Here is a 13,764-nt window from a genome sequence, read left to right as displayed (position 1 = left end):
CAGGTACGTTACCCGCCAGTTGCCTCCACAGAGGCCCCCTCTTCTCCCCCTCTTCTGAACCAGTCCAAACCGCCGGAGGGCAGCACTTGCCTTGCCTGCCAGCCACCTTGGCCAGAGTGCCCAGAGCATGGCTGGGCAGCGCGGGCCCCAGCAGGGAGCCCTGCCAGCGCTCCTCTGGCTGCACAAACTGCTGGCTCAGGTGTGACAGGTAGCACTGAGTTGGGAGGGTGGAGCTGCCTGTTCCGCAGAGGACTCAGGCTGGATGGCTGCTGGAGGTGGAGTTTGACATGTTCCAGGAAGTGACTGGAGCTTAATTTTCCCAGGCAGGAGGCAGCTCAAGCTCAGTCTGTCTCCATGAGACTCTTGGAGTCTCTGGTTAGCACTCTTGTTCCCAAACCCAGCCCCCTGGTTATCACTGGGCTGTTTGTGAAAAATAGACCCTGGAGCTATTTCCAACAAGCCCTCTAGGTGATGCTGGCCCAGCTGGCCCAGAGACCGCTGGCAAGTGCAAATCAGTGACTAGTCTCCTCCAGTTGTGGAAAAGGCCTGAAACTAGCCACGCGTCAAGTCCCTCCTTCCCTGCGGCTCTTGAGCTGAAGCATTTCATCTGGGCTCAAAGATGTTTCTTTATATATATATACATATATATGTGTGTGTGTATATAAGGTTTTTTAAAAATTGTGTAAGTTCTAGGGTACATGTGCACAATGTGCAGGTTTGTTACATAGGTATAGATGTGCCATGTTGGTTTGCTGCACCCATTAACTTGTCATTTACATTAGGTATATCTCCTAATGCTATCCCTCCCCGCTGCCCCCACCCCACGACAGGCCCCGGTGTGTGATGTTCCCCTTCCTGTGTCCAAGTGTTCTCATTGTTCAGTTCCCACCTATGAGTGAGAACATGCGGTGTTTGGTTTTCTGTCCTTGCAATAGTTTGCTCAGAATGATGGTTTCCAGCTTCATCCATGTCCCTACAAAGGACATGAACTCACCAAAGATATTTCTAATCTCCCCTGACCACCCTCATTAATTCTCCAAACACCAAGAGCCTGGTGGGTGCCAGACCTGTGGTAGGCCTAGAAATGCAACGGTGACAAAGGTGAGGTGGGCCCATCCACATCCTGGAGAAATTCAGTCCGTGACTCCCTGTGGCTTCGGCCCAGGCTCGCTTCCTGTGTCAGTGTATGGTGTCCAGGTACAGACAGGCATATGGGCAGGGGTTATAAATAAGGACAGGCCAAACAAGAAGTCTGCCTGTCCTTCAGCCACTAGAGATACAGGCTTTAGAGTTCTCTTTGGCCACTGTAGGCTGCAGATGGATGTGATGTCCGCTCTTCTGTGGACCACAACCATCAGAGTGGCTGAGACAGGCACAGTCTCCAGGAAGAGTGAGGATCTCTGGGGCTGTGAACTGTGGGAGGGACAGAATTTCTGTCCCTCAACTGAGATTCAGTCATCTCCTCTTCCCAAGGCCTAGAGTCGCCGGCTGAAAAATACATCCAAAAAAGACGTGATTCAACTCCAAAATGAACCAAATGGGCAAGTTCAGACCAAAAACTCCCCTCAAAAGGAATGTGTGACTGCCAGTGACCAGGCCCCAAAGAAGGGCCTATTTCTGCTTTATTTGGATTGTGAAGCAAAGACCTGGCCTGGGCTCTTAAGAAATGGGAGTCCAGCACCCTTGGTGATCACGTGAATGTGTGCAGGGGACCCGTGGATCCACACAAGAGGAGAGGGCACAGAGCTAGCTGGGGGTGGAACCAGGCTGGGGCCCCAGCTTCTGACTGATGTGAGTCTTGCTGGCTATACCACCCTCTTCTGGAAGTCATCAGCCCCACTACACAATAAAGTCATTGCCCCTAGTGCCAGATGTGACAAAGAGACAACAAGGGCTACATTTTCTCTCTGAATTGGCCAAAGTGAACCAACACTTCTCCACTTACCAAACACCCCTGCATCCCTCCATCCCAATTCCTTCATCATGGGCTGCAGGAAGAGGCACCAGGTGCTACCACATGAAGGGGGAAAACACTTGGATCTTCCAGAGCGCCAGTGTGTCCGGTAGAATTCTGTAATGGAGGACAGGTTCCGGATCTGTGCTGACGACTTATCAGCCATGACCACACTGGCCGTACCACGTGGCATGGGGCAACATTTGTGATGCAAGTATTATATTCATTTTTTCTTGGTCACTAATTGGCTTACTCTTCTAAGTTCTTTGCGAAATTACTACCTTTTCATTGTTATTTTCATCAAACTCCATGGGAGGGGAAATAAAGAGACCCAGAAAGGCTTGGTTTCTTGCTTCATTAGGTTTATTATGAGAAGCAGTGATGAGATCTTTATCAGTCTTCACTACAAAGCTTTCATCTCCAGCCTTCTCCATAGCTCTGTGGAGGGCAGAGTTGAGGGAAGGAAGAATGGAGTTTGGCAGATGGGGTCACGTATGTATACCAGGAAAGAAAACACACGTTCTTTATTCTATTGCTTCAAACAGTTCGTGATAATGGAAGATAACAAGCACAGCTGGCCAGGAAGGCAGGGCACACGTGGCAGGGCAAGTTCCTGCTATCCAGGGAGGCAGCCCAGGCTTCCCTGCTGCTCCTGGAGGAAGCTGAGTCCAAGCTGGCCCGGACGAGGCCACAGGCAGCACTGCTTCTGTGTGGGTATGGCCAGCTGGGAGGTGGCACCACACACTGCTCCTCCGAACTCTGGTGAAGGCCTGTCCAGCCTCACAGGCCTGAGCAGAGTCTCCCATGTCTGTGAATGGGGCCAACGGCACACTCACTGTCTATTCAGGCCCCCACGGACGGCATGCCTGGGGGAGCCTAGTCTACTTACCATCAGCACGTTGATCTGTCACACAGCATGAAGCCATGGTTTCCAAAGGACCATGGCATGTCAAGGACAGGCCACTAAAACTGTCAGTGTTGGGCACCATCACCCACCCCACTACCATCGAAGACACTGGTGCAGTGAGACTTTGAGTCTGCAAAAACCCCAGGGAGGACAGGAGGCAGGGCCACTCTCCGTATGTGTCCTCAGCCTGCAGTGCCTGAAACTCCAGCCTGTGCACCTCTGGCAGGATCCCCCACACTGCTCCACAGGTGTGGCCGTGAGTTATTTTTAAACCGGTGTGCTGCTGTTCTTGCCCCGCCCCGTCCTCTCTGCTGTGCCTGAACACCTCTCAGGAACACTTGGCAGCATGCCATTGTCAGTTCCAGGTCCGCTCATCCCCTGCGTCTTGCCGGGACCCACCTTCCTGCGCTATCCCAGCACAACCCTCCAACCACACCACTGCTGAACAAAGCTGGGGAGCCAGGGCAGGCTGTAAGGCAAGTGAATGGAAACTGGCTGGAAAAAGAGAAAGGGCCCAGAGCACAACATCGCCACTCACAAAGACTAAGCCAGCTCGCCTGAGTGTCTGGTGAGCGAAAATGGAGCAGGGACCTCTGTGGGAACATGTGTCTAGGGATCACGCATACCCCAGACAGGGCAGGCTCATCCGCAGGAGCTGCGGTCACACTCGGCCCGGCCTGAGGCGAGGGATGCAGGGTCTGGCCTAGGCAGAGAATGGTGCTGTCTGAGGCATCTAGGCATGGAGTGTATGGCCAAAGAGGGTATCTTTACAACATACCCGACAATCAACTAGCACTGTAACCCTAGGAACTGAGACTTCCCCTTGCTTCTCATCTTACCTTGCACAAATATTAGTTATTCCCAGAGTTGGGGAAGTGAGTGGGAGAGAAAGCCTGGGTAGGGCAGTGAGGGAAGTGATAAATGGTGAGAAAGAAAAGGAGACTGAAAACTAACAGGGCGGCTACTGAGGGGTGCAGGGCATGGCTACCATGGGGAGGTAAAACACTACACAGAACGTGAGCCATCGGGTCCATGTGGCCAGAAGCGTGAGCACTGTTCTCTCATGGAACTCTCCAGTGAGCCACGCTGAGGGGTCCTTGTGAACCTGTACACTTATCTTAATAGAAAAGCCCTTGATGAACAACCCCATGGTTACAAACACTTGTGACAAGTTTCCTTGTTCAGGTGACTGATATGCAAAGGCAAGATGGGGCACCTCCTCCTGACCAAGCAGGTACTGAATTCTCTGGAATTGCCCACAGGATAATGGTATAACTAATCTCTTTTCCCATTAAAAAGCCGGCAATGCCAGACCATGAGTCTAATTAATTCAGAGTTGTTCCAGGGCACAAGATAGCCAGTAGTGTCCAAATAGGGAGCCTTGTGGTGGTGGCAGCCAGGATTCCTAAGGCCAGGTGCTCCTTCACCTCTCTGGGAGAGCCAAGCTGTCCATCTGCTGGATCCCCAAGATGCTGGGCTCAAGTGTCAGCTGGGTTTACCTCTTTGGAACAGAAGTAGTGCACGACCACTCCATTGGGGTATCTTGCAAATGCACTGCAGGGAAGAAAATGGCTTGGGAGTGAGGACTGCCTCTAAGTGACCACTTCTCTGGCAGCGGCACCTCCTACAGAAGAGGCACATTGCTGGGGGGCCATCCCAGAAGCAGCCCACCCAAACATCAAAGAACAGCCTGCCTTGAGGGGCTCTGGATTTCTGTAGCCATCATCTCTGTCAAATAACCAGAGGATGAGGTGCACACAGTTAAGAGTGCATGCGGTATTATTTTACTATGCAAAACACACGGCATAATAAAGATGGGCAGTGCAATAGCCCAAAACTCAGCACTGGCTTCCTCAGAGCCGACAATGTCCATCAGAACAGGTTTCAGGCTAATTCTAAAAAGGACAGCGAGTTTGTCTTTCTAAAGAAACATATTTTTCCGGCTACATACGAAAAGGGACAAGTCCCTCTCCTCTGAAGAAAGGGATTAACTGGAGGATGTGTCTCAACACAGTATGAGGCTGGCTCACCGTCCTACTCCAGTCACACTGCAGTAACTCGAAAGATCTTTTTCTTCCTTCACTAGATCTTCCTTAAAATATAACAACTTTCTGCTGACCTATATCTCTCCGGCACCCACTGTATCAGTTTCTAGCTTCGAGAGGGGAAGAGTTTTATGGTCAAGAATCCAACAGCTCCATACCATATATTGTGGGTCTTTAAATTCTCAAAGCCCACCCCCAACAGATAGAACAGGCTGCTCTTTGAAAGCTCAAGAACTAAAAGTTGTCAGGACAGCCAGCGGCCACGTTCTCCTGCTCTGTTAAAGGGTGGAAATCCATCCTGAGCGTTCTCCACCCCCGGGAACCTCCACAGAGCCCAGACGCTGCACAGGCATGAAGGAGGCGCACCTGTTTCCAATCTTCTTCTTACACACCATGCACACCTTCTCCTCTGTGATGATGCACTTCACCTGCTGGTGTAAAATCCGCTCTTCCTGGACCTGGAAGAACAGGGGGACTGAGGAAGAAGTTCCACAGTGTGGCACCCAGAAACAGGAGGCAGAGGCCGGCACTGCTTCCTCTTTCAGCTGTCACAGATTCTTCTGCTTAGAACACTGGCAATTCAATGTCAGGCTGGCTACTGGATCAGCTTGAGCTGCACTGTACAGGCTCTGCCTTGGTCGGAAGGGAACATGCGGACACTGTCTCGTACTGGAAGTTAAAAGCCCACCCTAGAGTTTGGAAGGCCCATACCTACCCTCAGGAACTCTGCATGGAGAAGGTTCTTGAGCACTTGATTGAACCGTTTCTTTTGTGCATTTTCTTCCAAGACCTTTTCCAGGAAGATGCGTATGTCATTGATCTGAGTGTTTGCTGGCAGAAGGTTGAGGGCCTAGGGACAGGAACAGAGATAGCGACTGGGTGAGGCGGAACAGGGGTAAGAATGAAGAAATGTCTGCAGCCATGGAGCTCTTGGACCCTAGTCCCTTTCTGCATTTCCTCTTCTCACTCGATGCTCCCTGCAAACACCCTCCATCTCCCTGGGAACAACTCCGGACCTTGGTGGTGTCCAGTTTGCTGTGGTGCAGCTCCAGGACCTGCAGGGCAGCCTGGAGGTTGGCTTTTGGCTCCAGCAGTTCCAGCTTGATTGGCCCCAGGCAGTGAATGCTGGGGGGTGACAGGTACATCCGAAGCAGGGACAGATACACCTGTCTCAGAGAGAAAACAGCCACGTCAGGCTGGCAGCAACCCGCCCAGAACCCCCAGCACGGAGCGCGCCTAAAGATTCGAGGGGCTCGTCTACAGTAACGCTGTCACTGAGCATGTAAAACTCGCCATTTTCACCTTTTAAACTGGTAAGGTCAAACGGGCAATGGAAGATGTTAATGAAGGATTGCTTTTTCCCTGAGAGAAAAAACCAAATGCCTTGTATTTGTTTACCATTATACCATTTACAAAATGCTACCACGGTAAAATAATTCAAAAAGATTCCTCATTTCCTTTGGCTTTAAAAGCTGATACCCTGTCCACATTTTTGCAGGTGGGGATAGCAGGTGAGATGCTGCATTTCCTACTGGTGCCAGTAACACAGGGTTTCGCAACCTCAGTGCACATTCGGGGCCAGATGATTCTTGGTTTGGCGGCTGTCCTGTGCATTGTTTAGCAGCATCTCTGGCCTCTACCCCCTGGATTCTAGCAGCACCCCTGTCCTCAGTCACAACACTCAAAAATGTCTCCAGACATTGACAAGTCAACGTGTATTGGAGATGTAGTACATCAGAACCATGACAGGTTCCCACTCGACAGGCGGACCTCATAATATATGACACAAATCAAGACTCCTGAGAGTAAAGAGACAGGAGTGCTATTAATAATCACAGGGATGATAAAGATGTACACCAGAACTACCCCAAGCACACCAGGACGAATGGTCCCATGCTCTCCCTCAATACACACATGCAAGATGAATCAGAGCCCTGACCCATGCCCTGTCTCATTCTGCCACTCATATTATTGCCACCTCTGGTCAAACCAATGGGGCGACATATGCACACGTGCTCCCGGGGTCAGGGCCACTACTCACATCTTTGTTGCCATCTTTGTTTTGGTCATAGTGTTTGTGGCAGTACCTGTAAGGGAGAGAGTGGTGAGAGCAGGTGGTGTGGGGGGTGGGGGGGCCCATTTAAATGAGAGGCTGTGCGTGCAGCCTGTTCGAGCAGCCTAACCATAGCCAAAACTGGGGGCCGGGATGGAGGCGATTCTTGCTCCCGCAGCAGAGTATGGGGAGATGGACTTCTTAGCTCTCATCTCTCTGCGGGGCCTGTAGACTGCTTAGGAGGTAGGATGGCGGGGCAAACTTACTCCTCAGCCATCCTTGTATCCTTCAAGATGTGGACATAAATGAAAAGAGCTTGTTCGTGTTTCCCCATGCGCCCCAACAGGAGAGCTCGTTCTTCTAAGAGGCCTAGGAGGAAGAGGAATATGAGGAACCACTGCCACCAAGCATGCAAGCACAAGGTGAGGACCAAGCTGTCCAGAGGAGTGGACACACGGCAATATAAAAGGGAAGAAGATAGGATTCTTATTGCTTGGGTTTTTCTTCAAGGAGGAGATGACTGAAGTTTAAAAGAGGAGGAGGGAGCTATTTTGGGAAGTACTTTATCCCATCTTTTTTCGAGATCACATATAAACTGGGTAAGAATATTCATTCAGCAGCCAAGTACTTAACAACCACCTACAACAAGCCAAGTGGTTCAGGTAAGATAAGCAAATGCTTGCTCTCAGCTCTCATAAAGACAAATCACGCCAGATTACAAAAACTGCTGAACAATGAACTTGGCCAAGAACATGTTCTGAAGCAAAAAACAGGTTGCAACCTGGCTATCAATTAGCATGTGGTTCACACCCAGGAAGGAGACTTTTCTCAGTCACCGTACAAAAGTGAGTCTTCAGAGGGGACAAAACAGGAGCACTGGCCTGAAACGCCTGGTTTTTCCAGGCCCAACTTTTGTGGAGAGTTGGGGAACAATGAAAGGGGTGGATTAGTCTTCGCTCGACCTTCAGCGGAAGTGGCTTCTGGCCGTAAGCCAGACACTCACCATCAAAGGGAAAATCACAGATGAGCCGGCCTGGATCATAGTAGCTGGAAATCTCCAAGAACATGAGGAGCTTTTGCCGGTATTCTCCCAGTTCACCCTCTTCCTCTCCAGCTGGGACTGGGGTCTTGCCTTTAAGGGAAACCAAGCTCAACATGAAAGTATGCTGCCAGATGGCAATGTGGGGTCATCAAGAAAAATGAAGGGAATGGGGTTCAAGGATGTCACCACATGGCCAGAAAGGCCTCGAGGGTGGCTTCCGTGCTCACTGCTTTTAGTTCACAGTCTCTATGTGGCCCCAAAACATCAGCTTAAAGTTAAAAAACAAATAAGCTGAGTAGAGAAATACTCTGTGGGCAAACCTGTTTATCAGTATAGCTGCCATCTTGCAGACAGGTCTGTTCCCTCCACCCTCCCCCAGCGATGAATCTGAGACACTCAGAGATGCCAGGACCCAGACAAGGGCTCCTGAGTCTCATGTGCCAGGCCTGTGTCACTTAGCTGCCCTGGCTCCTCTTCAGAACTTCTGCCCACCTGGGCAGAGAACAGGGTGGCCTGCTTACCCCCACCACATGTGGCACCTGGGTCTGTGCTCTCCTCTAAGGCCTGGGGCCAACCGACTTCCTAAGAGAACTGGTACCTGCAGGGAAGGACAGGAGATACTCCTTCATCAGACCTTGCACCTTTTCACAGTACAGCTGGATCAGGCAGTTGTGGAACCGAGAGCCTGTCTCCTCCCAAACGTGGATGATGTGTTCCTGAGGCAAGATGGAAGTCCTTGTCACTGGTATTCTCCAGGCTGTGACCTGGTCTCCCAGCCTGCCGCACATTTTTAAGGCCCGAGAGGTCCCATCCAGATTATCCCCTGATTAGGCTGCAAAGATGACCAAGAGACAGCTCATCTAAAGCCACCGGGAAGTTTCACCGGAAGTTTCACAATGCGACCCAGTAACGTGAGGAGCCGTCTTCTCAACTTCCAAACTCCTTTTTACAAATTTGGTCCCATAATCCTCCAAACTCTCACAATGACCCATGTAATTATGGTTAAATATCTGCATCCTGGTACTTAAGCCCATTTGATTGTCCTGTGGTCACTTTTGAGTTTGGCTGTACAAATGTGGCTTTGGAATCTTTTTTCTAAAACGTCATTCTTTCATCCCTCTGTACTTTACCTAGATTTGGTAGGTAGCATTTCCAGCTTGGTCTACTGGGATCTTTTTCTTCAGAGGAAGGTGAAATAACCCTCATCCTTCCAATCCGCAAGTGACATAAATCCCAAATCTGAACAGCTGGATAACAGAACCATGCAGTCCTGGATCCTGGGTTTAAAGCTTTTTAGTGCAGACCAAAAAATGCCTTACCAGATAAGGAACAGCCAGACCCTTAAAATTCTCTACTAAGAAGCCGAGGACTCGATCCCGTGGCAGAGACTCCACTTCTGGGAGATCTTCAGTAAATATCTGTCAGAATGAACCCGAGTTCCAGCAGCAGAACCATCTGACTGCAGTTCCACCAAACACACATGCATGTCAGCGCAGCGGTCAAACAGACTTTAGGAGGGGAAGGGTACAAGAAGGCATCTGCAGGCAGTCAGAGTGTCAGACGAGGCACAGGCCTCCTCAAGCCTGTGCAAGGCTCTCTCTACTAACTTCGGCGCTGGCTCACACTTCCCAGTCCACCCTTTCTAGCACCAATGAGGACGGATGCATGAATCCACCCTCCTCTCCATCCACTGCTGTCCCAAGTGCAGCCAGGACCAAGTGCGGCACCAGATAAATCCAAGGGACTCCCATGGCTCACCTTCAGGCCATCTTCTGGGAAGTCTCTCAGCACCCACACTGAGTAGGAGAAAATCAAATGCAGGTTTTCTGTGCCTAGAGGGGAAAGCAGGACTTGTTAGCAGTTGCGGCCCATCTTGCCCATGGCACTGGGAAGGCAGGTGGGCAGGTTGCCCCAGAATTCATTTTCCTGAAAAGATAGCTCAAGCATGAGTTACTCGGGGCTGTTAGTCCTACTGGGCTGGCTCCATACCACGGGGCTGTCATAGGTCAACCACCGAGGGACTTTTATGCCATCTGGAGGAATGAAATTGAGTGAACACAAGCATGGAAGGGAGGGGAGCAACCAAGCAGAAACAGAAACGGAGGGAGACCCGGTCATTTGAACAGGAGCGCTTTCCCCTCCCTTTCAAAAGGTGGACTTACCCAGACGCTGCAGATACTGCACTGTCCTCTCGTGGCCTTTCAGAGGGGAGTTGGCTTTCTTGGACTGGTCCACGAGCACCTGCAGAGCTGACCACCAAGCCCAAGAACAAGGTCATGAGCCTTTTCCCCACAGGAGACTTGTCACATCTCAGTAGGTTTCCCCTGCCATGTACAAGAGTCCCCCCCAGATCCAAGGAACCAGCCCCACACCTTTCTCGTGGAGCCCCTTCTTCTCATACAGGATGATGAGCTCACTGTACTTGTGGGCCTTCTTCAGCACGTGCTCGCTCTCCTCAATGTGGCAGTGATTGTTCTCCAGGCGTAGCAAGGGGGCCACCAGGGCCACATTCGTCTGCAGAAAGAGCAGGAGTTCAGTGGAAACTGCTTCCCTAGCCCAGGCCTGCTCTAGGCTGAAAGGCCAGGAATGTGGCACAAGCAAGAGGAAGCAGACAGCCCTCTTTCAGGACAGCAGGTAGAGGCTTGTAGAGCATTTATGGACCTTCGCACAATGTGTTTTAATGTTCTGTGGGGGAGAAGAGGGACAGAACTTTTTGAAGGAAATACTGTCCCAGCTGACTTTGTAGCACGAACTGCAATCCGACCAGAGATGATGAACCCACTGTACAATTGTGCGTTGATATCTTGCCTTATCCTCTTAATTCCAAGAGACTCACAGGCATCAGGAGAGTCTCTATGGTTTCCAGAATCAAAGACTTCACTCTTACTAGTGGCAGGTCCCCCAGGATCCAGCACTCCCTTTTCCTTTCCCAGACTGTCAGGGTAAGTGGGGATTGCGGCACCGAGCGCGCAGGTGGCTCACATGGAGGTAGCACTTGAGCAGGGTGGTGTCGATGATCTGCAGCAGCTTCCTCTTGGATTTGATGGTGGGAGTGCCTTCCATGAGCGGGGAGGTGCTTGACTGGTGATCAGAATCGTTCAGCTTCTTTACCAATTGACTTCGTTTCTGCAAAGGTCAAAATGTGGGGTTAAGGCCAGGACTAAGTCTTCCTTTGTCACCTGAGCGACTGAGTCATTCTGAATACCTCCAAATCAGCTCATGCCCATTGGCCTGATCTCACATTAGCGTTCAATGTTTAGCACTGCCAAACTGCCACAGAGACAACAACAATTATTTATTGAATATTTGCTACAGACCAGGCACCATGCCGAGCACTTTATATATACCATCTTAATCCTAAAGCAAGTGCCAATAATATTATCCTTATTTTACAGGTGAGGAACCCAAGGCACAGACGTCAGCTGCTACGTAAGGGGTAAGGCAGGATTCAAAGTGGGGTCTGACTCCAAAGCCCATGTTCTTTTATTTTTTTTTTAAATCAACCTTATTGAGGTATAACTTACAATAAAATCTAAGCTTTTAAAGTGTACCATCAGATACATTTTGACAGATGTGTACATGCATGTAACCGCCACCTCAGTGAAGGAAGATAACATTTCTATCACTCCAGAAAGTTCCTCGTGCTGTTCCCAAACAATCCCACCCACTGATCTGCTTTGGATCCCTGGAGATGAGTTTCTGCCTATCCTAGAACTTCATCCAGTAGGTATTCTCTTGAGTCTGGCAGAGCCCATGGTCTTGCTCTGCCATCTCTCTGGCACAATATTAGTGTCAGTTACTTCATGCATTCCCAGTGTCAGTGAAGAAGGCCGGGGAAGGACATGTGCTCACCTTCCTACGGCTAAGACACTGGCAGTGGAGGGCCTTCCACAGTGCCACAGGCTTTGGGAGATACTATGCCCAGGAATCTTTTTTACTTAGCACAGTGTGTGCGGTGTGTAGACAGCGGCAAGTCTGTGTGCTCCTTGCAGGCTGCCAGCCCCAGGAGGGTACCCTTGGAGCCCAGCGTCAAGGAAGGACCAAGGCCACCCAAGCCTGATCAGACCTGCGGGAACTCACTGACCCAGAGGCAGGGAGTGGAAAGCAGCATGACCATTTTTCCGGCAATACTTCCTTTTTTTTTTTTTGAGACAGAGTCTCGCTCTGTCGCTCAGGCTGGAGTGCAGTGGTGCAATCTCAGCTCACTGCCAGCTCCGCCTCCTGGGTTCACGCCATTCTCCTGCCTCAGCCTCCTGAGTAGCTGGGATTACAGGCGTGGGCCGCCACACCCAGCTAATTTTTGTGTTTTTAGTAGAGAAGGGTTTCACCATGTTGGCCAGGCTGGTTTCAAACTCCTGACCTCAGGTGATCTTCCTGTCTCGGCCTTCCAAAGTGCTGGGATTACAGGCAGGAGCCACCGCGCCCAGCCAACAGCAATACTTCTCAGTGCCTACCCTGGAGCGTTCTGGAGACCCCTTACAAAGGTCTGCAGAACACTTAAGAGGAAAAAATATCAATAAGGTCTCTGATTCTGAATGGGTACACAGGAAATAAACAATAGGCTTCTGTGACAGAAATCTAGGATTAAGGGACTTTAATGGAGATGCTGGTTTTAGTGCTGACTTAAAAAATACATGTCTGTAATAGTAAATCATAAAAAATTTTAAATCTAAATACCTCCCTTAAAAACATGTTATAGAAGGATATTTATTGACAAGGAAGTACTTTCTCAGTATATGGCTACATTTTTTAAAAGTAAGCTATAAAACAATCTATAATTTGATATCCATTTGCAATAAATAAACCAAGAAGTAAATAAACAAAAGCTAATTCACAGACATAAAAGTCTAGAAGGACAACACTAAAATGTTAGTTTCTTATATTCTGGTGGTAGAGTTATAGGTAATTTGTATTTCTGTTTTGTACTTTTTTTGTGTGTTTTCCAAGTGGTTCCACATACAGGAGGCATTTTCCCCAAATCCATGTATGTTACAAAAAGTTTGTTTTAAAAAATCTTGTATGCTTCTATCAACTAAAATTTACCTTTTTTAGTTTCTATAACAGCTTAGTGCGAATTTACTAGGAATTGGGTGTGTTTATTATTATCAAGATTTGGCAGAAAACCCCACTTCAATGGTACTGTTAAGTTAGAAGAAGTAGCAGAAAGAAACTTTACCCTAGGCAGACTTCCTAGAGCATTAATTTATAGAATGCCTTAGCATTAGAGAAGGCCTTAAATTCCTTGCCATAGAGAAACAAGTACTGAAACTCCCAGGCAAACTCTTTCACGCACTCTGTATTACACCTACCTGTGTCAGGTAGTCAATCAGAGCTAAGTGAGCCTTCTCCAATTCAGCCCCGGAGAGCACAGGCAGTGGGTTGGGATACTGCAACTGCTTCCTGTAGTCTGTGGGCAGCAGGTCCGGGTACAGACCCATCACATGGGTGGGATCTATATGGAAGGTAAACATGATTCCTCTGGAAAGGAGCCCAACAATTTAGGGATAAAATAAAACAAGACTATTACTATAGCAAAATAAGTTCCAGAGTGATTTTTTAAAAAAAGACTCTGAGTTCATAAACTTTCAATGAGCTGTAGACTTATGATTTGAGCATTCTTTATACATATGTTAAAATTCACTAAAACATCACAAAAATGGCATGACTATATTCAAATACACACACAGAATCAGAATTGAATATTTATCAAGCATCTGAAAGTAGAGAATAAAAAATTTCTTTTTTTTTTTTTTTTTTTTTTTT

The 13,764-nt window shown here is 49.1% G+C and overlaps 1 protein-coding gene across 2 annotated transcripts in view; it reads right to left on the bottom strand.

The window, feature by feature from the left end:
• Nucleotides 1-2,295: 2,295 nt before the first annotated feature.
• VPS39 (VPS39 subunit of HOPS complex) overlaps nt 2,296-13,764 on the bottom strand; it is a 48,490-nt gene continuing 37,021 nt past the window's right edge. For both annotated transcript variants that reach the window (XM_017861618.1, XM_017861681.1), the window contains 14 exons: nt 13,311-13,453; nt 10,984-11,127; nt 10,374-10,515; nt 10,164-10,250; nt 9,760-9,833; nt 9,321-9,419; nt 8,600-8,717; nt 7,963-8,091; nt 7,226-7,328; nt 6,948-6,993; nt 5,923-6,072; nt 5,622-5,756; nt 5,273-5,364; nt 2,296-4,415 (listed from right to left, as the gene is read on the bottom strand). In XM_017861618.1, coding sequence (XP_017717107.1) covers nt 4,340-4,415; nt 5,273-5,364; nt 5,622-5,756; nt 5,923-6,072; nt 6,948-6,993; nt 7,226-7,328; nt 7,963-8,091; nt 8,600-8,717; nt 9,321-9,419; nt 9,760-9,833; nt 10,164-10,250; nt 10,374-10,515; nt 10,984-11,127; nt 13,311-13,453 — 1,538 coding nt within the window. In that variant the 3' untranslated portion in view covers nt 2,296-4,339. The remainder of the gene's footprint in view (nt 4,416-5,272; nt 5,365-5,621; nt 5,757-5,922; nt 6,073-6,947; nt 6,994-7,225; nt 7,329-7,962; nt 8,092-8,599; nt 8,718-9,320; nt 9,420-9,759; nt 9,834-10,163; nt 10,251-10,373; nt 10,516-10,983; nt 11,128-13,310; nt 13,454-13,764) is intronic.

Source organism: Rhinopithecus bieti, unplaced genomic scaffold, assembly GCF_001698545.2.
Source record: "Rhinopithecus bieti isolate Rb0 unplaced genomic scaffold, ASM169854v2 scaffold_495, whole genome shotgun sequence".
In the NCBI taxonomy this organism is placed as follows: domain Eukaryota; kingdom Metazoa; phylum Chordata; class Mammalia; order Primates; family Cercopithecidae; genus Rhinopithecus; species Rhinopithecus bieti.
Note: the sequence above shows the minus strand (reverse complement) of the source record. Positions and strands in the feature narration are given on the sequence as shown.